The 24,317-nt window shown below is 39.5% G+C and overlaps 1 protein-coding gene across 1 annotated transcript in view; it reads right to left on the bottom strand.

Moving 5' to 3' along the window:
• Positions 1-24,317, bottom strand: part of LOC134654505 (neuropeptides capa receptor-like) — a gene marked incomplete at its 5' end in the record, with an annotated part of 83,612 nt that overhangs the window by 27,490 nt on the left and 31,805 nt on the right. The window contains 2 exons of the mRNA XM_063509951.1: positions 6,823-6,970; positions 23,744-23,943. Of these exons, the coding sequence (XP_063366021.1) occupies positions 6,823-6,970; positions 23,744-23,943 (348 nt within the window). The remainder of the gene's footprint in view (positions 1-6,822; positions 6,971-23,743; positions 23,944-24,317) is intronic.

The following is a 24,317-nucleotide window of genomic DNA, read 5'->3' as shown; positions in this document are numbered from 1 at the left end:
AATAAATATTATGGAAGTTGTCCCGGAATCCAGGACAATTTACACAATTCGATAAGGTCACTGCGGGCAAGACCGGCATACTTTATTTTTTTTCTACTTTGGAGTGATCTAGTTGCGTTAATTATTCACCTACGTTACCGTTTGTAATCGCATACGACGTAGAATTTAATAATTAATAGTTTAGCCATAGTGACAGATCGTTTTAATCATAAATTAAGCAAAAACATTTGTATTTTTAAAAAATCGGCGAGTAGACGGACTTCCCTTGTAGTTTAAGGGAAGTCCGTCTAGTAATGATATCAGCCAATCTATGGGTGCGTATATGTTCGTAGTCGAATTCCTAAAAAGAAGGAATCAAGACAATGAAAAGTGTACTTTCAACTTGTTAATATAGGGTTCTGGTTCGAAATAAACGCCATTTTTCTAATATAAAGGCAAAGTATAATATAAAGGCATATACTACGAAAATGGGGTGGTAAACCTTTTATGGCTAATAATTACACGTAATCATTTTTTGGATTTCCGAAATAAAAGACCAATAGACATTTTAAAATGTACTTTATTCGTTTCTTTTAATTTACTGAGATGAAAATTTAGGAAACTAACATCATGCGTAATGTCAGGAGGATTTGTCGATACCTTATCAAATCGTTATAATATTAAAATCGCAAAAACAGTTGGTAATCTCTGATTTAACGAAAGTCCGGCATATGACGGACTTGCCTTGTAAATAATAGACGGACTTTCAAACTTAGTCAAATTTTAATGTGATAAATGGTGGAACGTATAATTACAAAACTAAGCCAAATTATGATATTTTAAACACAGAATAAAGATAACTGGTTCTTATGCTATTTACGTAGGTACTTTCTGATGCACAATCTTTTCAAAAACTATTTTTAATAAATTTTTTTCGAACGGCTGTCGAACTATGACTTCGAGTTCAAAACACGAAGTGACTTATTTAGGCGGATTGCTCTGAAATTGGTTGTCACAGCGCCATGTGTTTTAGAGTGAGGGAACTAACGCGCAAAACTGATTAATCGACTAGACTCCAAAGCGGCATACGCCTTCAAATTCAAAAGTTATAACGTGTTGACGGACTTGCCCTGTAGACGGTCTTGCCCGCAGTGACCTTAGCTAAAATACGGGAGCAACGAAAAAGCCGGCATTCACACAGAGCATTTTACTGACAACTAAAAAACAAAAGTATTTTATAAAAAACGTCACAAATATTAATAGACAAAAAGGTATAATCATATAAAACCTACTTCGTCCTCGACAGAAGTTGTCTAGCGTCACTAGCGTGAGCGCTAATGTGGCTGGCCAGGCCGAACTTTATTCATACCTAATCATAAGTAAACAAAAGACAACGAAAAACAAGTCGAATACTTATAAAATCGTCCACGACCCTGGTATTAAAAAATATTCGGCAAGAAGCTCACAAAGTTTTAGGAGTCGGTAAACATATTTCAGGAAGTAAACAACGTAAATAATAAACAGGGTGCGTAGCCAACGTGCCAATCGTTAACGCTCCGTAGCGAACGAAACGCAACTGTCACTGTCGCACTGGAAGAGCGATGGAGAGATGATTACGCTACGATACGAAGCGTTAACGAATGGCACGTTGGCTAAGCACCCTGAACCATCTAAGAAAGGACACGAGCGCAAAGGAAACTTAAGTCATAAAATCTCTAAGGTTATAAGGTTTTTATGTAAATCCTCCGTCAGTAGATGAACAATTTTCATAAGTAAATAAATAATTATATATTTCTCACTGCTGTAAAGACATTTATACTTTATACCAAAACAGCTTTTTCTCGCAATTTGTTTTCAGTTCTTTTATTAAAAGACTCATTTTCCAACGTCAGTTTACTTGAAATAAACTAGCTAATTAAAAAATGTATTGAATTTGCTTGTGCAATTATTTTTAAGACTGTTAAAGACCCGTTTATCTACGGTTATATTTTACGTCGGAAGATTTTGCTTTTTGACTACTTTAGTATTTTTAAAAGAGCGCCTATTTCCGTTGCCTCAACATCTCTGTAAATTACCTTTAATAATAGAGATGGAAGTTAAAAAAAACCTCAGCTGCATAACATAATATATTATTCAGAGAAATAATAAAGGAATTAGTAACCTTCGTCCAAGGTCCGTAAATATTGACGCGTTTTAATTATTTTCAGGGCGCAGCAAAAAAAACCTTGATTTTTAATATAAGTAAGTACGGGCTCGTTTGTTAGCGATGTTGGTTTGTGAGACAGAACATTACGGCCCAAAAAATCTGTAATAGAGTATTATACTGCATTTAAAATAAATTATTTCACACCATGCATGAAAAGTTCTAAAAAAGAAACTGATTTGACTAGTAGGAAATACCCTATGATCTGGATGCAACGGGCATTAGTACCTAATGAACTTTAAATGGCCGTCACAGTAGATCAATGCTTGGTCGATGCGGCACTCAAAGGCCCAATACCACCCGAATAAGTGGTTTGTGAGTGACATAAGGTAAGGTGGGGTAAGACGAACATGGTTTATTTTGCTCGGGGCAGACAGTATGAGGGTCACTCTGTAGTATAGCTGTGTCCCTACTTAAGTAATAAAACTTACAAGTGTATCTTGGGCCTGACGTGGATAGGTAACAATGTGTTACCTACTGCTGGCTTTGAGACATGTCAAACTTCAAGCCAAGGTGAGCCAATGATGAAGTAATACATGTTGTGTTTGAAAGTGACGTTTATGAGAATTATATGAGATATGTGTTGAAATGATAGAGGGCGTAGCCAAGGTGACGTCACTCGTTTCCAATGTTTTTACCGATGTTGTGCTTTTTCACCGAAGTTAATATAGTCATTATTAAAAACTGTCAACCTAAATAAAGGTAATTCCGGAATTCCGGTACCGAGGGCCAATATCGTATTTAAATACTCGGTCTGTTCGGAAAAAGAAGAGTCGTGGAATGTATTGGGCCTCATTCCCTACATTCCACGACTCTTCTCTTTCCGCACAGACAATTAAGAATCATACGATATTAGATGCCCTATTCAAATCGCACTAAAAAGTACCGGACCATGTAAATGCGCCCATATGTGACGTTATCCATGAAAAGTGACCTTATTGTCGATGGCGCTTACGCCATTATTAACGATGCTCTGATATAAATACAATGTCGCGCGACGCTGTGCGGCGTAAGCGCCATCGACAATAAGGTCCCTTTTCATAGATAATGCCTCATATAATCCACAGATGAAGATGCATTCGATCCATCACGTCCACAGCTAATAGTAACATTAACACCGCGGAGTGCTATTGACAACTGGACTAGATGGCGCTGCACGGCTTACAATTTGCGGTAACGAGATGTCAAGCGCTAATAGCGTAGGAAATAGGAAATTAGTGCTTTGCGCTAAGACGAAACACACTGCCGTATTCAAACTTCAAGATATTCACAAGAGACGACAAGTACTAGATCCATTCTAGATACGTTATAGTTACGTTATGGTCCTTGGTTATAGTGTAGATTTCAACTAGTTCTCTTTTGCAGCGCAATTCGAGCAACCAATGTCACTTTACGTTAGACAGAGTTAGATATCTATTAGATGTGAATTGGATCTCTAAGCCATATCTTGTGGAAATCGTTCAAGAGTATCTCCAGAATCGCGCAAATGTCAAATTCGACAGGTTAGACCTTAAGGTCTAAAAAAAAATACGCCAAGATACGATAACGATATGTTTAAACATGTCTAAAAGATATATCTAACAGATGTCTATTTCAAAATTCGAATCGGGCCGACACTGTCATCCAGCTTAGAGCATTTAGTAACTGGAGATGCCTTGTCTGTCATTTTATGTACAAAACAATCTGCCGATTTTTGCGGGGTAGGGGCACGTCAAAAAAGTTTGTACAATTGTGCAAGGTTTTCGGCAGAGGGGTACGCTCTTATTAAATGCTAGAATTTAACATAGGTAATAGGGTACTTTCCTACCAGTAAAATCCGAACTGTCAAATCGATTAGCCACTATGAAATCGTCAGGTGACAAGCAAAAGTCACTAAGTACCTCCACAAGTTCATAGCCATAGTGAACCATATTAGTACGAAAAGAAGGTTGATTTTTGTTTAAATATTTTATAGTAATTAGTGACTTTTGCTTGTCACCTGGCGAAATTTATATGAAAACTGCACAAGTGACGTCACGGTCAAGTCACCTACATTTTTGATCTAAGCGTAGCGAACAGTCGAACACGAACACCACAGACGATGTATCGATAAGTAGGTACCTATAATTTAGGAGTATGTAGGTTGACGCTGCAGGCATTACTCACGACAAATTCAGATGTTTTTGGCATCATAAAGGTTAAGGGTGCTTGCTACATATATATTTCAGTCTATGGTAAATATATATTTGGCAATACCTAAGTTTACAATCACCGAGATAATTATTACCTAAGTCTCCTGGACAATATTTTTTACGTATAATTCGAAGATGGAGTCAAGTTAGAGGGGGTACCGCGAAAACCGAAATTCGCAAATTGCGGGGATCTTTGGATCTTTATTCTCTTTTACTCCAATGAAGGTGTAATTAGAGTGACAGAGAATAATGCCCGCAATTTGCGAACTTCGATTTTCGCGGTTATACTCGTATACCTAGAAAATAAATGATCGTACGTTGTGGCACGCGTAAGGGACAGAATCAATTAATCAAGTTCTCACCTATGGCTCAATTTTACTTATTACGTGACGGAAGGTGACGTGCCTATAATATATTATGGCAGTAGGTCACAGCATTACCAACCCACTATTTAATGAGAAGTAGGTGATATTACAAAATTTTAAATGAGGCAAAATGGCGAATTGAAAGTGTAGTTGAGCGGAAATATCGTCATTAATTTCAAAAGTACTAGCTACTTTAGGACCACGTTAAATTTTCGTGCCAATTGCTACGTCAAGTATGGAGCTTATAGGGATAATTTATGTATGCAAAGTTTGTGCAAAGTTAGCGCGGTGAGAATCACAAATAACTAAAATGGCTGTAATTTTTTGAATGGTTGAGATATTTCCTCATTTAGGTTGCTTTATCCATACTCGGACGAAAAACGAGAAAATAAACGATTTAGAATTATAATCTGTAGGTAAAGTGGTGACTCGTTTTCGCCATGAGTTCGAGTCTCGAGGATGTGAAAAGCGGCGCGCCCCGCTCACGTCGCGCCCGGAGAACGCGCCTGTGTGACGAAGCCTTCAGATATTCTGCTGAGTACTTACATCATAAATTAACATACGAAATAATAAGCAGACGTACCCCATGACGTACCTAATGCGAAGGCCCATGCGCACATACAGCCCCAGTATGATGAAGGCTGGCAGTATGAAGAAGAGAAGACTGCTCAGCTCACACAAGTACCAAAAAAGTTTGTACAATTGTGCAAGGTTTTCGGCAGAGGGGTACGCTCTTATTAAATGCTAGAATTTAACATAGGTAATAGGGTACTTTCCTACCAGTAAAATCCGAACTGTCAAATCGATTAGCCACTATGAAATCGTCAGGTGACAAGCAAAAGTCACTAAGTACCTCCACAAGTTCATAGCCATAGTGAACCATATTAGTACGAAAAGAAGGTTGATTTTTGTTTAAATATTTTATAGTAATTAGTGACTTTTGCTTGTCACCTGGCGAAATTTATATGAAAACTGCACAAGTGACGTCACGGTCAAGTCACCTACATTTTTGATCTAAGCGTAGCGAACAGTCGAACACGAACACCACAGACGATGTATCGATAAGTAGGTACCTATAATTTAGGAGTATGTAGGTTGACGCTGCAGGCATTACTCACGACAAATTCAGATGTTTTTGGCATCATAAAGGTTAAGGGTGCTTGCTACATATATATTTCAGTCTATGGTAAATATATATTTGGCAATACCTAAGTTTACAATCACCGAGATAATTATTACCTAAGTCTCCTGGACAATATTTTTTACGTATAATTCGAAGATGGAGTCAAGTTAGAGGGGGTACCGCGAAAACCGAAATTCGCAAATTGCGGGGATCTTTGGATCTTTATTCTCTTTTACTCCAATGAAGGTGTAATTAGAGTGACAGAGAATAATGCCCGCAATTTGCGAACTTCGATTTTCGCGGTTATACTCGTATACCTAGAAAATAAATGATCGTACGTTGTGGCACGCGTAAGGGACAGAATCAATTAATCAAGTTCTCACCTATGGCTCAATTTTACTTATTACGTGACGGAAGGTGACGTGCCTATAATATATTATGGCAGTAGGTCACAGCATTACCAACCCACTATTTAATGAGAAGTAGGTGATATTACAAAATTTTAAATGAGGCAAAATGGCGAATTGAAAGTGTAGTTGAGCGGAAATATCGTCATTAATTTCAAAAGTACTAGCTACTTTAGGACCACGTTAAATTTTCGTGCCAATTGCTACGTCAAGTATGGAGCTTATAGGGATAATTTATGTATGCAAAGTTTGTGCAAAGTTAGCGCGGTGAGAATCACAAATAACTAAAATGGCTGTAATTTTTTGAATGGTTGAGATATTTCCTCATTTAGGTTGCTTTATCCATACTCGGACGAAAAACGAGAAAATAAACGATTTAGAATTATAATCTGTAGGTAAAGTGGTGACTCGTTTTCGCCATGAGTTCGAGTCTCGAGGATGTGAAAAGCGGCGCGCCCCGCTCACGTCGCGCCCGGAGAACGCGCCTGTGTGACGAAGCCTTCAGATATTCTGCTGAGTACTTACATCATAAATTAACATACGAAATAATAAGCAGACGTACCCCATGACGTACCTAATGCGAAGGCCCATGCGCACATACAGCCCCAGTATGATGAAGGCTGGCAGTATGAAGAAGAGAAGACTGCTCAGCTCACACAAGTACCAGGAGGGCATGGTCAGCATGGCACAGAATGCTGACTCCCTGGATAGGTTGCCGGAGCCTGGAACAATACAAAATAAAGTCAGATGAATGTCAGTTTTATTTCTAGGGCCTTCTAAGTTAAAGTTCTAAGTTACAATAGTCTGGTTAAGATTTTAGATAATAGGTATACTTAATGTTTATAGGTTAAGTAACTTCTTTTTTTTAATATTCTGTGTTCTGTATTCGCTGTTGTGGCAATAAATACATCTTCTTCTTCTTCTTCTTCAAAAGTAAAAAAAGATATGGCCGTTTAATGCCGCAATAAACGTATATTTTCGACACTCTCAAGGGAATCAAAATTTACAAGGCACTTCCCGTTGACCTAGAATTATGAAATTTGGCGAGTAATATCGTCTCACATTATAAGTACAGGGAAAAATTTCAAATCAATAAACTTGTAAAAAATAAAAAATATGTTACATTTGTACCGAACCCTCCGTGGGCGAATCCGACTCGCACTTGTCCGGTGTTTTGTTCTTTAGAAGATTGAATAAGGAATTATGTGTTTTATCTAATTGGGGCAAGCGATGACAAGCCGAGATTTTAATTTAAAGCTTCTTAAGATGCAGGGGTAAATAATGTGAAAAATTAGGGCAAACAATTTTGTCAAAAGATCAAAAGATTAATTTAATTATTTATTTTACAAAAGGTTTCAAAGTTATCTTTCATCTTTAGCTTAGATGACTATCTTTCGCTAAGAAATATAAATAGACATTGACAATTTTTTGACAAAAAGAACCGACTTTACAAAACAGTGTCAACATTAAAATGATGATTCCTCTTCACCAAAAAATGGTGCTTTCCGAAAGCATTATGCACGAGTTACCTACTACATAAACAAAATATTAAATTACAAACGTCAGTATTTTAAAAGTAAAACTCATAATACTTACTGCTGTGTGCTTGGTTCCTATATGTTAGTGACATAAATAAAAAACTTAAATAACTCCCTATAGGGAATATAGCTTATCTTACTCCCTAGGGGGTAGCTTTTATTTCACAATCCATCCGCGGGAACAAATACTTATAGACATTTTACCCACAGAACAAGTTAGAAATGTTAGAATGGCGATGTGAGCAGGGTACGGTACGTGTCGCCGCCGGTTTTGAGCAAGCGCTCGCATGCTACTCGCCCGCGCTGACCGAAAAACGAAGTAAACATGCCTTTTGCGCCACAATAGCACAGTATACTAAGAACAGTAGTGAATCTAAGGCCGCTCGGCAAGTTATTTACCTACTCTTGCGTTGGCGCTTAGGGTCGTCACTTTTATTTTTAGTTAAATATTATTTGCGTATTATGAGTAGCACTAGGTTTCTATTTATATAATATAATGAAATGTTCTATCAATTCATAAATGAGGTATAAATTAAGGCCGGTAAGACCAGGTAAATGCGAGCGTACTCGAATGCGCGTGATCACAGTCGCGGTACGGCCCACACTGCCGCCACCGTATTCCCCTGTATATTATGCGAATGTGTGCGTGGCAGCGCGTGCGTACACGGCGCCCGGCGCGCACGCACACATTCAAGCCGGCAGCGGCACATTTATATGAAGATTCACTACTGTTCTTGTACTGTGACAATAGCCTTCAGATTAAGAAGCCAGACATCAAATTTGTCTAAAGGAGGCGTATCCATTCACCACGCACACAAGTTTTTACTACCGTTGCGCGAGTGTTAGTAAATGTGGAGAGGAACGAGCGGCGACACCGGTTCCAATAGGTACTAACTGCGCGCGATAGCCATTCTAACCCCTTTAATATGTTCTGTGCCTTTACCCTTTAGTACACCTGCATGAAATAAGATCTTTTTGTGATATAAGTGATGAAATAGTACCTACATTACGATACAAGTGCGAAAATTAGGACATTCTATAGCAACTCGTGTCGATTTTAAAACACTCTCTTCGGTCGTGTTTCAATTTATCGCCACTCGTTGCGAATTACCTTTTCGCACGTGTATTGTAGGTACAACGTTTTTCAGTACATACATATGGCCCTTTAAATTTTCGGCATAGGCACGTATTGTGCTAATTACCGCACTAGGGCGGTAAAGTAGCACCATATGTACTGTAAAAGGAATTTTACTAATCGGTCCAGCGAAATACCTACAGGGCTTCTTATAAGAATGGAAAATAAGCTAACAAAGAACAATAAAGATTTCGAGAAATGGAGAACCTCCCTCTTTTTGAACTAGGTTAAAAATGTTAAAATCCTAACTGACGGGTTTGATAGGCAAGTCTTGATTTATTACTAATAAATCAAGACTACTATTTTTTACTACTAATAAATCAAGATAATAACTTATTAGCTTCACCACATAATCGCCTTAGAGTAAGCTCTCAATAGAGGATTTGTCAGATTATATAGTCAGATAGATGTTAGGTATTAAGTAAATCATTAGATAAAATTAAATGGATTGCCATAATATTTCAAATACAAAAGGGTATCTCGACCTACAATTTTCTAGGCCTATTTTGAAGTTTTGACGCAAATTTCATATCAGTGGTCCACATAACTCCACCCTTTATACGCTTCCCTACACTTTCCACTTTCAAACAGATTAATTGTTTAGAGTCCCCAGCAATTTCACCTTCCCATACAAACGGAATTTAGTTCTCATTTTAAAACTACGTGTTGGATTGAAATTAAACTTTGCACATACAATGGCATGAGGTATATCTAGTCCTGTAATTAGTTTATATAGCTCTAGTTTATAAAACAAACCAAATACCTAGAGCAAAAACAAGTTTTGTATGAGAAACTCAAATTGTATTGGCTGTATTTTTTAAATATTGTATCTCAAGCTACATAAACTAATTACAGGACTAGATAATTATAACTTATCCCATTGTTAGTGCCGTCACCTGCAATAATATATGTATTACTTTTTGAAGGCCGCAAAAATATGTGACACGCTCTTATGGCTCTACAAATAAGATCGTGTCAGATATTATTGAGGCCTTCGTTGTGTAACATATTATTGCAGACCGTGGGCGTTTTTTTTTAAAGTTGTCCCCTACACTTTTTTTTTCAAATTTTTGGATTTTTATGTTATTTCTACTCAGAATCACAAGCGCTTTCTATCCTAATACGAGAAAAAAAGTGTCCTAAGGTTTTTATTTCCATTCCGTCACCATTTTTCATAGACTTTGTATGGCGGTCGCGGAATGGAAAGACCGAAAAATGTATGGAAATTTTGGGACACTTTCTTTCTCCTATTAGGATAGAAAGAGCTTGTGATTCTGAGTAGAAATAACATAAAAAATCCCAAATTTGAAAAAAAAAGTGTAGGGGACAACTTTAAAAAAAACGCCCAGGTGACTAAGTTTCAGAGCAGTTTAGCTAGTTGTTTTAAAATGAGAGCGTATCTACAGTACATTTGTATGGAGAACCGATGCTGAGGGCTCTTAAGCACGACCTCGATAAAATTATACACAAAATTGGCGGTTCAGTCAATAAAATTTATGCCCCTACTACCCAGTGAGTACCCAGTCATTTGGATAGTGGGAATTAAGGAAAAGTAGGGATGTCCAAGCAAACTTACCATGAGAACCAAATAACGGACTCTCTAAACAGATATTACGAATTTTCAACACATTTGTGGTATTTATATGTGGTTTGTGTGTGGTATATTCTATTCTATAGAAATCCATTGTGAAATGATTAACATTGAGTAAGAATATGTCAATTTTAAATGTACATTCACATACAATTAATAAAGGTTTTGAGTACCTAAATATTTTTTTCACCTCAGCAGCTCGAACAAGTGAGACTGAGTGAGACAAAATGAGCAAAATGCGATTTTGCTCACTGTTTTTAAGTAGCAAAGTACCCTTGTTCGAGCTGCTGAGGTGAAAATTTAATTGTTGGTATATTATAAGAAAACATGAGTGAATAGAGGTAAGTGATGAAGAAGCAATACATTTTTCGGGTTCTCTAATATGTTCTCACTGCCGAGGTGAAAAATGTTGTGTACTACACGAGATCAAAGTTATTTACATCTCGTGCGCTTTTGAGTCCCTTACTACGCTCAAGATTCTAAATTAGATTCACGCGGTACGCTCGTGAATCTATTATAGAATCTTTCGCTTGCACGGGACTCAAAATAAGCACTCGAAGAAATATCAAACTTTGATCTCTTGTTGTACAAATAACTATTTTTTTATGAATACTTAATTTAACATTAGTTTATTATTTTAATAGTTATTTTATATACAATTAAAACTTTTGTAAATTCTTAGCTAGAATCTTTTTAAGGTGTCCGAATGTTAACGTAAAACAGTTATTCATAAAAAAATGAGATCTTTAAAAAGGGTGAAAAGCGATGTGTTGGGTTGATTGCTTTATAAATTTCACGTTCGTAAAACTGATTACGAAATATCATGCCGGCCTTAATGATATCATCCGTCGGGCCTTAGCCAGTGCGGGTGCACCGGCCGTTTTGGAACCGACCGGCCTCGCCCGCGATGACGGTAAGAGGCCCGACGGTATGACCCTCGTGCCATGGAAGATGGGTCGGCCGCTGGTTTGGGACGCAACCTGTGCTGATACCCTAGCGCTGTCCCATCTCCATGGCACTGCAGTTAAGGCTGGCTCGGCTGCCAATTCGGCCGAGGTCCTCAAGCGGCGCAAATATGCAACCATAAACAGTGGTTGCATATTTGAGCCGTTTGGGGTTGAGACCATGGGGCCTTGGGGGGAAAGCGCTCACAGGGTCTTTAAAGAATGTAGCCACAGGTTGGTGGGATTGACGCGTGACCAGAGGGCTGGGTCATATCTAGCACAGCGGATCAGCATTGCCATACAACGTGGCAATGCTGCCAGCCTTCTGGGCACGCTGCCAATGGACGGCGATTTGGGCCAAATTTTTTATCTATAGTTTATTTTTATGCTTAGTTTTTAAGCTTAGTTTTTAATTCTAGTTTTTAATTTTAGGTTGTAATTTTTATTTTAAGGCTTTTTATTGTTTGTTTTAGTACTTAGTTTATTTTTAATAAAAATATTTAACTTTAGGGAATAAAATCAAAAACTATTACTTATGAAAGCAGAAGAATATAAATGATTTTTTTTTCATTTGTGGTGTACCTTTTTTTTTTTTTTTTTTTTTTTGGGAGGAAAATCCGTTATGGATACCTCCGCACCGCAGGGACAGCGCGGAGGTTATGTCGGACTTTCACCGACTAAAAACCTCCCAGTTGTCCTCCTCGGCGCATTTCGGACGGCTCTGGGATCTCCAATGAACCCGCCAGTGCCGTCCTAGCGCTGAGCCCCTTTATGGGTCTCCTCTTTTTGCAGTCGCAGTCCCTAGCTGCGACCGTTTCCGACCCCAAGGACCCCTTTTAGTCGCCTTTTACGACAGGCAGGGGATGCCGTAGCCGTATTCTTACGCCCGGGCTACAGGGCGCAGCGGCGACATTATCGTCGCCGTCTCCTCCTCCTAGCAGGATCGGAGCGCTCCCGTTCGCGCTCAGCAATCTCCTTTTGGACCATGACCGTCTCACAAAAGGTGACAGCTGCATCCCATGCCGAGGCACTTCTCAACATCGCTGCGATGAGGCAGTGCGGAGAGAGATCTTGCCCCACTTCTCTTACCAAGACCTGCCGCTCGGACTGCCACGCTGGGCATTCCTCGAGCGTGTGCTGCGCAGAGTCTAAACTAGAGCAGCAATGGTGACATCTTGCTGTCTGCTCTCGTCCTATTCTGTGTAGGTACTCACCGAAGCAGCCATGTCCGGTGAGTACCTGGGTCAGTCTATAAGTCACGCGACCCTTCTTTTCCAGCCATTGATTAAGGTGTGGCAGGATTGCGGCGACCACTCGCTGCCGCGTACATCTGGGTTCTTCCAGTTGCCCCCGCCAACAAGTGATGGCCTGTCTGTGGGCTCTCTCCCGAAGCACCTTAATATCTTCTGCGGCAGAGCTTCCAGCTTCTGCGCGCAAGGCGCTATAAACTCTGGCATCCATTTCCGCCATGATGTCTAGTGGCGGAGACCGTGCCAGGAGAGCAGCCGCCTCGTACGAAATTGTACGGTATCCGCGAGCGACCCTGTGGTGTACCTAATAATAAATATTTACTTTAGGTTACTTACTAGTGTCTTTTGGTACCTAAGTACTCCTATAATATAGGTTTGCTATTAAATTTGGAACTGGACTAAATATACGTGAGTCTATACCGTAAAATTATTTCAATAATAGAAAATTTAAGTTTTGTGATACACGACAATAGCTTAATCCCATGTATCCTTGTTATCAATGAACTGTAGTTTATACTAATGGCAATAGTAAAATGATACAGTCAACCAGTGAATGAGATTTGATAAAATCTTTCGACCAAAAAATCTTACATCGAAAATCGCGCTATATCTAAAAGTATCAATTTGATTTCGTGTTTTGTAAAAAACAAAACGTTTTACTACATTTTCTTGAAAGGATTACGGCTAAACATTTTTTATTAAAAAAAAAGAAAACTATAATTTTATTCATCGCGTAGACAAAACTTCGTGCCCCGAAGGCCCTAACCTTCGTTTAGGCCCGTCGGGGCTTTTCACCCTTTTCACATTTTAGGGTTCTGTAGACAACAAGACAACGAAGAAAACATTTACCCCTTTGTTCATGAAACTTTACAAGCCTGAATTTGTTATTTTGTGTTTTATCCTTTCTTACAAATACATTGGTTGACTGGAAGAGATCCCTTAAGTACAACTTATGGATGTCACTTTTTGACAGCTTTTGTTAGAAAGGGACTTCCACTTGTATTACTTGTATTATTTTGTAGGAGGTATGGTCGGACTCAAGACCCTCAGTTTTTAGACGCAAGCTGCATCTTGCCGTTCACTACAGCCTTCTGATAAGAGGGAAAATAGACAACCCTGTGGCGTTGGAAGGTATTTGATTAGTAAAATACGCTCATTATGTAATGAATTCATTTAAAATTTAAATATGCGTTATTAGATGTACTGTTACATTATTGTATTGTTAAATACTGTTGTTAAGCATTATAGACGCTTTGGTACTATTGTAAGCTTATAATTGTAATTGAATAAATAAAATAAAAATAAATAAATTACAAGTTACAAGCTTTTGAGAAACGTCCCAGGGGCCAGTTTCTCAAAACTTTGTAGCTTGTAATACAAGCGGATGTCACTTTTTGACAGCTTTTATAAATATATAATAATAAGTATATAACGAGGTCGCGGGTTCGAACCCCGGCTCGTACCAATGAGTTTTTCGGAACTTATGTACGAAATATCATTTGATATTTACCAGTCGCTTTTCGGTGAAGGAAAACATCGTGAGGAAACCGGACTAATCCCAATACGGGCCTAGTTTACCCTCTGGGTTGGAAGGTCAGATGGCAGTCGCTTTCGTAAAAACTAGTGCCCACGCCAATTACTGGGATTAGTTGCCAAGCGGACCCCAGGCTCCCATGAGCCGTGGCCAAAATGCCGGGACAACGCGAGGAAGAAGAAGAAGAATAAGTATATAACGAAAACGAAAAAAAAAGCACAAGTTAGGTACTTAGATTTCACTGACTTTAGCACTTTTAGGCGAAAGTGTTTAATATTTACTAATCGGCTACGGATTTACGGAATCCTACACAAAACTGGTCCAACAATCCAACATGTTTTTGGCAGTTATTTGTCGTAGCTAGGGGCCCGGGCGATATGAGTAGATAGGTATAGGTGGGCTGGCCTGTGCCCTCGTGACATTATGCTTCTCAGAATCTACTGTGACATGTTATGTTAGTGACAACCCGTCGAGAAGGGCAAAAGGTCCACAATTTTCGGAGGAAACCCTTCAAGTTTGTCTAATATGCTTCAGCTTCCTCGATTACAAAATCAAACTCCAGTTGTTTACGTATATCTTAGGACGGGCCTTACGTGCACCAAAAATGGTACTAGTTCAGTGGTGTCACTCACTAATTCGAGCCAATCGTGCAGTCTAACGCAACTAGTTGCGAATGTTGCGACCAATCGCGCGCGTGATGTGAACTCATCGACCAATCGCGTTGTAGTGGGTGTCACACCGCTATACTGGCTCCATTCATGCCCCATTCTTATTGCCCGTAAGGCCAGTCCTGAGATATACGTCAATGACTCCAGTCGTTTAAGGGCCACCTCACACTAGCGTCTTTTGAGCGTCGGCGTCTAGTCAGCGCTATGGTAAATGTCGTCGCTGTGCAGTTGCGCCAACGTTGCGTCGAGCAGCCAGCCATAGAGTTGACTAGACGCCGACGCTCGGGAGACGCTAGTGTGGGGTGGCTCTAAAAAAACCTTATGATTTTTGTTTTTTTAAAGTTTATCGTATCATGTTACTCTTGCCCTTAGGTACCTACGTGTTACTACCTAACCTCTGCCTCGAGAAGATTTAAAATATTTAAATCCCCCTCAATTGGAGGATTGTATCCCAATACTACAAAGTAACATATATCTAAAACACACATACAGCCACAAGACGTAACGAGGTATATAAATAATATAGTGGCTCTACGTATTGTTTCATTACACCCCAAAAGGCGGCCTGTAATTAACACCCGTATAAGAAAGTTGATCAAATGGGAAGTTCCCTAACACGCATGTTGTGGCAAACATTTGAAAGTTGTGTTACTCGAAGGCCGAAACAAGAGTTACAGAAAACGAGCTTCAGACACGCGTTCAACTTTACTCATAAATAAGGCATATTATGTTATGCAAATAAGTGTGTTTTGTTCAACGGATTCTTAGTTCTAAAACTTCTGTACCCATCTACCACCACCAACCTACATAAATACAAATTGAAGTGGATTATAAATAAATATTATTGTCGTACGAGGGAGTTAAAAGGCTGGCCCAGCAAAGAGAAGACTGGCGATTACTTACTCCACCAACAAGAGCTTGGCTCTTAAATATTTATGATGAAATATTATACGACATTCTTACACAGATTGACTAAGTCCCACAGTAAGGCTCGTGTTGTGGGTACTCAGACAACGATATATATAATATACAAATACATAGGAAACACCCAAGACTCAGGAAAAAATATCTGTGCTCATCACTCAAATAAATGCCCTTACCTTACCGGGACTTAGATTGCCCGGATTACGACTGTTCAATACCTTCCCCACCAATATTATTACAATTTTGATTTAAATGAGGCCAGATGGGGCAAGAAAATCATGCCACGCCTTTCCACATTTGTTTGATCTGCGTTTTGGATTTAGTTCTGGTAATTGACAACATTTCATATTTTTCATTTGCCGTTAATCGAAAACCATTTCGAGGAAAACTCATATAAAACGCAAAAGCTATATTTTAAAATATTAGCTGGTTCAATATGTTTGGAAAATAAATAGATGGAAAATAATTTAATCGGAAGTTGACACCGGGCCGCTGATGCAATATAGCCAGTATCAAAAAAAGTTGTTGTTTGACAACTTTTACACTAATCAATAGAACACTATGAACACATCAGGGCCCCATTTCTCGAACGGTATTAGACTAATATTATTAGTCCACGAACTGTCAAATCGTATGGGTTACCATGGCAACACACTAATAATATTAGACTAATACCGTTCGAGAAATGGGCCCCAGTTCATCATTGTTATTGTTTACTCTTGTACTTTTCGTGAAGTTGACTTTGATTTTAATATTTTCTACGACTAGGCATTATCACTGAAAGCTCATTGCTCATTTCAACGACAACCTGGTATCGTTTTGGACAGTTTCAATATATTCAACGATTCGGCAATCTCACTAACTACCTAACTAGTGAACTGATAAAGAAAACATTCTCTAAAAATGATGTTTAGGACATAGATGTAAGTAAAATGAGGTAGAATGAGGTACCAGGCGCACGATCGTGAGCCATTAAATGTAGGTTACGGGACCTATATTTAGTTAGTCGTATGGGTGACGCCAACCTGTCAAGTTGTCAAAATCGTTGGATTAAATTTTAGTTTTGTCAACTATGAACGTCACACGTCTACATAAATAAAAGGTCATTGGTTTAGGACGTTATCGTCTTTAACATCATTCGGTGTGATATTCTGTATTTATTTGTCTTTCCTGCCGACATCATATTCAAACCATTTTATATTCCTATCAGTTCATTACAAACATATAAAAATTCATTATGACGGATCCTAAGTAAATAATAACAGACGTTTTCCGTTCTAAATTTAACAGTTTAATCCATGCGGCAGATTCCTTGGGAATTAATATCTAAAACTGGCCAAGTACGAGTCGAAAACGCGCTCCGAGGGTTTTTTACCTGCTGATTTTTTCCTGCGGGCTCAGCACGGTTCCATTTTTATCGACTATCACTATGCCCGTCACTTTCGCACTTACATACTTGTTAGAACGTGACAGGCATGGTGATAAACGATAAAAATGCGACCGTGCTACTAGGGCTGAAGATTAACTCCAACTTACGCGAGACTGGGTTTTGTAATCTGTATATCACATCACTATTTTTTTACTTTATTACCTAAGGCACCAAAGAGGCCCATAATTATTTTCATTTCTTTTCTTTTTATGTATGAACTTTCACTTTTGTCTATGGTACTAGTGAACATATAGCTGGTCAAGCAGATCTTGTCAGTAGAAAAAGGCGGCAAATTTGAAAATTGTGGGCGCGAAGGGATATCGTCCCAAAGAAAATTTGAATTTCGCGCCTTTTTTTACTGACAAGATTTGCTTGACCAGCTATAGACGCAAAATTTTAACCCATTCACACTTATAGACTCTGTGCGGAAAGAGGTGAGTCGTGGAATGTATGGGGCCCAATACATTCCACGACTCTTCTCTTTCCGCACATAATCTAAAAGTATGAAATTTTAAAAGTACACACACACACACACACACACACACACACACAAAACCTGCACAGCTCAAAACCTGCTCGCAAAATCTCATTCAGTTTTCCCCGTTTCACATGAGCTCTCTTTTAATTAACTTTAATGTTTACACAATGTAGCAAAGAGGATATACTTAGTTTATATTAGTGACGCCCCGAATAGTGATTTTGGCCGAATACCGAAAATTCGGCCCCTCCCTCGGCAGAAGCGCCGAATATTCGGCGACCAAATATTCGGCATGACTTGTGAACTTTTTGAGTCACAATTATTATGAAATAAACTGTTCGCCAACAGAATTAATGAATGTAGTCTGAGTCAATCAAATCAGACCCATGATGAAAATAAAATATTTTGTAATCAACATAATAATCTTCCTCGCGTTGTCCCGGCATTTTGCCACGGCTCATGGGAGCCTGGGGTCCGCTTGGCAACTAATCCCAGTAATTGGCGTGGGCACTAGTTTTTACGAAAGCGACTGCCATCTGACCTTCCAACCCAGAGGGTAAACTAGGCCCGTTTGGGATTAGTCCGGTTTCCTCACGATGTTTTCCTTCACCGAAAAGCGACTGGTAAATATCAAATGATATTTCGTACATAAGTTACGAAAAACTCATTGGTACGAGCCGGGGTTCGAACCCGCGACCTCCGGATTGCAAGTCGCACGCTCTTACCGCTAGGCCACCAGCGCTTGTTTTGTAATCAACATAAGTAAATAAAATATTTTGTATGTCCGGTGACAGCGGGGAATCTAGACTGCGTAGTTGTAAGTTATGTTTAGTTATTAGTTTATATTTTAGCCGTAAGTAATACTAACATTATTTTTAATTGCTTTGTTTTGTTTTGTTTTTTGTTACTAACCAATGATATGGACGATATTGTCTGAAATAAAAAAAATCAATTTCAATTTTCAATTTCAATTTCAATATGCTCAAATAAGGGTCTTCGTATTTAACAACTTTCCAAGAACACGTTTTAAATATTAAATATAACTAGGTTTTGGTTATTTTTATTTTGCAAGTTTTCTTTTTAGGTAGGTGCAACAGATACTCGGTATTCGGCCGAATACCGAATATTCGGCAAAGTGACCGAATACCCAATAGGTAGTTGCCGAATATTCGCGTCGTCTCTAGCTTATGCCGGTAGTGAGCTACGCTAAATAAACAGATGCCACGTTCCGAAACATTGCGATGTTTGAGAGAGAATTTACATGTTAAGCTAGGTTTAGACCATAAATAGATGGTAGGATTCCAACAGATGTGTTACACGCGTGCGTCCGTGAGGGACAAAACATACGCAATGCGACACTATGATTGGTCGAATTTATTTGTTGCCCACCATAATCCATACTAAATTTACGGTAGGGAACAAGTAGGGAATAAAAAAAATGTGAGACTGTGATAAGGACAAACAATAATAGCGCTTTCGCTGCTACTCCTCCTGAAAGACATATAAGACTATCCCGTTTGGTTATTTCCCCCCACCCCTCATGCCAGATCCAGATACTAGCTTCATGGTTTAGTGTAAGGCCTGAGTGGACGCTCGAGTTGGGCGTGCAAAGGGGCGGGGCGTGCGGCGTGCATGTTAAACAAATGCAAGCGTATAGGAGCGGCCTTAGTGCACGCTGCTCAAATCCCTTGGGAGCTCGACGCCACGCTGCACGCCCCGCCGAACGCTCCGCTTCAAGCGTCCACTCAGGCCTTACACTTAGACGGAGCCCTGGATTGATATTGGCCTCGTCTAAATAAACAGTTTTTCATGACAAGCCAGCGCTGGCTGCCTGCAGCACTGGCGTGAATAGAGCGCTTGTCTATTCGCGCCAGTGCTGGCTTGTCTGAGGACTAGCGCCAGCGTTACTGGCTTCGTCTAAACCTAGCTTAAAGGTTCCGTCACACAGGCCCGTTTTCCGGGCGGGGCGTGAGCGGTGCGTAGGGTTGCCAGATCGAAAGGCGCTATTATCGGGAAAAATATAAATTTTTCGGGATTTTGGGACTTAAGTCGGGAAGAAAAAATCATTCAAATTAAAGTAATTGTATTAAAAACAATGACATTTTACATAATTGGCACTACGTCAGCTGCTCTGCCCAATCTCGCCACGCGCACCAGCGCGCGCGCGCTGATGGGCTTGACGCGGGTCGCTCGTTCGCTCGATGACAGTTGTTATTATTGTTTTATAACGTGAAGCTGTTTTTCGGGACAATTTCCACTTTGTCGGGAATCGGGAACACATGCTAAAAATCGGGAGAATCCCGCCAAATCCCGACCATCTGGCAACCCTAGCTGCAGCGTGTTCAGAAATAGAAATAAATTATTTCACACCGTGCATGAAATAAAGCACCAGATAATTATTAGAAAAACATAGATAGCAGTTATTTTTAAGCACGTCTTATTTAATAAATCGGATAGAAAAAACCGGCCAAGTGCGAGTCGGACTCGCGCACGGAGGGTTCCGCACCATCAACAAAAAATAGAGCAAAACAAGCAAAAAAACGGTCACCCATCCAAGTACTGACCCCGCCCGACGTTGCTTAACTTCGGTCAAAAATCACGTTTGTTGTATGGGAGCCCCACTTAAATCTTTATTTTATTCTGTTTTTAGTATTTGTTGTTATAGCGGCAACAGAAATACGTCATCTGTGAAAATTTCAACTGTCTAGCTATCACGGTTCGTGAGATACAGCCTGATGACAGACGGACGGACGGACAGCGAAGTCTTAGTAATAGGGTCCTTTGGGTACGGAACCCTAAAAATTGCCGTAAGCGATATCTATGTATGCGTGATACATTCTTTAAATGTATGTTCGTTGAATAATGTAGTAGTACCTTTTTAGGTACATAGTAAAAAAGTCGGAAAATTTACAAAAAATCCTGACATTTTCGTATTTCAGCCGCGTTCCTGACGGCCAAAATTCCTGATGTCCGGTAACCCTCTGTGGTAGCGACATGCAGGTTCTGCCAGGAGTCAGAGGAGACTGCAATGCACATCCTCTGTTCCTGTGGACCACTAATGTCAAAAAGAAGTACCTACTTAGGGCGGCATGTATTGCAACCCTATGAGGTACAGAACGTTACGGCCCAAAGCATCTGTAATTTTCTGGATGCAACGGGCATTAGTAATGAACTTTAAAGGGCCGTCACAATAGATCAATACTTGGTCGACGTGACACTCAAAGGCCCGATACCACCCCAATAATAATAATAACCCTCTGTGGTAACCGGGTGTGTTGCCACAATATTTACATGTTGTATTGATATGATACTCGTAGTAGGTATATCATTTAAGTTTTTGTACGCCATTAGATATAATTAGTACACATGTATCATGTAACCATCACTCGTATATTACCTACTTACCAATAAGTTTTCAGCAAATACAAATCCTTTAAGAACTTGGCCCCGCCAAAGGCAGGCAAAAAGATCTCATCTGATTACACTGCCTGATCCCTTTTTGTATCCCCGGGCGCGTCAATCCCATACCCGGTTTTATATCTATGGGTGTGGGTAGTAACGGCTGTAACACAAGCAAAATATATATACATATACATACCTACATATATACACCACATTCAATACGAGTAAGAATGCCCACGTCTACATAACAGTCGTCTTTATCCTTACTAAATATAAACAATATATTCTATATCCGTTTTCTTTACATATAAACAAAAAAAAAAATAGATTCACACCTGCTTCGATCGACGATGAACATTTATTGCCAAATACAACAAACATTGGGCTTTAAATAGCCGCTTCGAACGACTGATATTATCAGGGGCTTCAATGTAAAGTTTGTGAACTATTAATTCTCGCAAAACGGACTAAGTTTCTTAAATCACTTTGGTATTTAAGCCGTGAGTAGTATTTTAGTGCCTAATATTTTAGACAAAAACTTTATGACAGCAGCTAGATGTGAAAATTCCAATTTAGATGGACGATAGTCTTAAGTTGTTATTGTTTTTTTGGATTTAGATGGATGGCGAATAATCCAGCATGTACATAGGTATAGGCTAGAATTTAGAAATACTAGAAATTGATTGATTGAAAGTGCAAGTGATTAGTATCTCTAACCTAACATTAGAATATTCGTTTAACTATGATCGGGTCATGTAAATCTTGAAATAAAACTAAGTTCAATTTGGGGAAGACACTACAATTAATAATACAATACAATACAATTTTTGGTTGGGAAGACCGTTAGAGGGAAATAACTCTCGTATTTTTTACGTAGCTACGTCGCTCATGAAAAGAAGATTCGAGCTTCGCTATTTCTGCAGTAAGAGTAAGAAGCGAAGAAAGAGCATGTATTAGTTGTAGACGAACTTACCCTTAGACATTGACGTATATATCTCAGGACTGGCTTTACGGGCAATAAGAATGGGGCCAGTACAGCGGAGTGACAGCGCTACAACGCGATTGGCTGATGAGTACGCATCACGCGCGCGCGGCCGCGCGATTGGTCGCAACTAGTTGCGTTAAACTGCACGATTGGCTCGAATTCGTGAGTGACACCGCTGAACTAGTACCATTTTTAGTGCATGTCAATGCCAGTCCTGAGATGTATGCCCTTAGATATGACCTTACCCGATAGACGGTATCTAAAAATAAATCTTATTTCGGTACAAGTATAAATGGTGTAAAAATACTAAATGTCAGAATAAGACCAATTTAACGTAAGAATTAGTACAATCATACATCAATATTCGATTAGGCCTAATCTTATCATAATGCCTTATCTCGGAATGAAATACATTCTGAGATTAAACAGTGTGGCATGATGTCGCAATTTATCATTATCACTTTCCCACTGCCGTATTCGAACTTCAAGATATTCACAAGAGACGACACGTACTAGATCCATTCTAGATACGTTATAGTTTAGATTTCAACTAGTTCTCTTTTGCAGCGCAATTCGGGCAACCAATGTCACTTTTACGATAGATCGTGTTAGATATCTATTAGATGTGAATTAGATCTCTAAGTAATATCTTATGGAAATCGTTCAAGAGTCTCTCCAGAATCGCGGAAATATCACATTTGACAGGTTAGATCTTAAACATATCGTTATCGTATCTTGGCGATGTCTAAAAGATATCTAATAGATGTCTATTACAAAATTCGAATCGGGCCCCCACTCGCTTAATTAGAGTTACAAACCGCACCTGATCTTCATGCCGACCTTAGTGATCAGAAAAATAAACGTGTGATACGGAAAAAAAATATGTTGTTTTCCTTTTACTTGTATTCAATCTTCCCTTGTTGTCAACACACTCACCAGGTGGGTAATCCAAATATGTACTTAGTGTATGTAATAAAATAATGCGGTGTACGTAGGTACCAAAGAGAATAGATAGTATAGAGGGTTACTGTCATAATAAATTTTGTAGTCACAGTAAAATTACTGCCATCTATCGACAAACGATTAAAAATAAAAATGAAAAAGTATAAAAATATCAAAAAAATGTATTTACTTTATATTATTGATTATTAATTATTTTTATATGACTTTCACCCATTTCACTGAAATGTGTTAAAATTGTTAAACGGTGTCGTCAACGCCATCTAGCCGAGCATAGGCCAAAGGAGCATAGGAAAAGAGCATAGGCGAGATTTTCTTGATTTCCGAGGCACGTTTTTCCTTAGACTTTATTCAACTTATACGGAGTTACATATGTCGTAGCCACGGGCACGGGGCGCGGCGCCGACCATCGCCAGCGCCCATATGGCGCAGTAGGTACTACAATACAATCGTATATAGCAGCGGGTGACAGATAACTTGTAAATGCACTCACCTGGTGGATATTCCAGGTAGTGTATGCTAGTGTAGGTAGCCACGGGCACGGCGGCTAACATCGCCAGAGTCCATATGGCAGCCACGATCCGCAGCGCGCGCCGTAGCCGTAACCCCGCCATGGTGTATAGCAGCGGGTGACAGATAACTTTTAAATGCACTCACCTGGTGGATAGTCCAGGTAGTGTATGCTAGTGTAGGTAGCCACGGGCACGGCGGCTAACATCGCCAGAGCCCATATGGCAGCCACGATCCGCAGCGCGCGCCGTAGCCCCGCCATGGTGTACAGGTGCAGGGGGTGACAGATGGCCAGGTAACGTTCGAGGGAAAACGCGACTATCGTCAACACCGATACGTAGGAGGCTCTGAAACAATCGATATTGAAAAAATAAATATTGTGGTAACATTTTTCAAAAGTCGAGATTAAAGACAACGATTTATGATTGTTTCCGTAGACATACTTATGGTACCTATCCTCCTGACACCCAGAAGCATTTGCTTTGTTTTTGAACTTGGTACCCTTGGTTAGTCGATAAAAGTTCAAAATAGCTTGTGGAATATTGTACAAAAATTTGTACCTAAGCAGTACAGTCAGCAGCAATAGTTGCTAAGCGGGCGAGGTGTTCAAAATTACCTTGACGCGCTCTTACTCTCTTAACAATAAAGTCGCGTCAAGATCATTTTGAACAGCTCGTCCGCTTAGCAACTATTGCTGCTGACTGTACCTTATTCGTGTTTC

This window comes from Cydia amplana, chromosome 15 (genome assembly GCF_948474715.1).
Source record: "Cydia amplana chromosome 15, ilCydAmpl1.1, whole genome shotgun sequence".
Classification (NCBI taxonomy): domain Eukaryota; kingdom Metazoa; phylum Arthropoda; class Insecta; order Lepidoptera; family Tortricidae; genus Cydia; species Cydia amplana.
The sequence above is the reverse complement of the archived record's forward strand: the minus strand, read 5'-3'. Positions and strand labels throughout refer to the sequence as shown.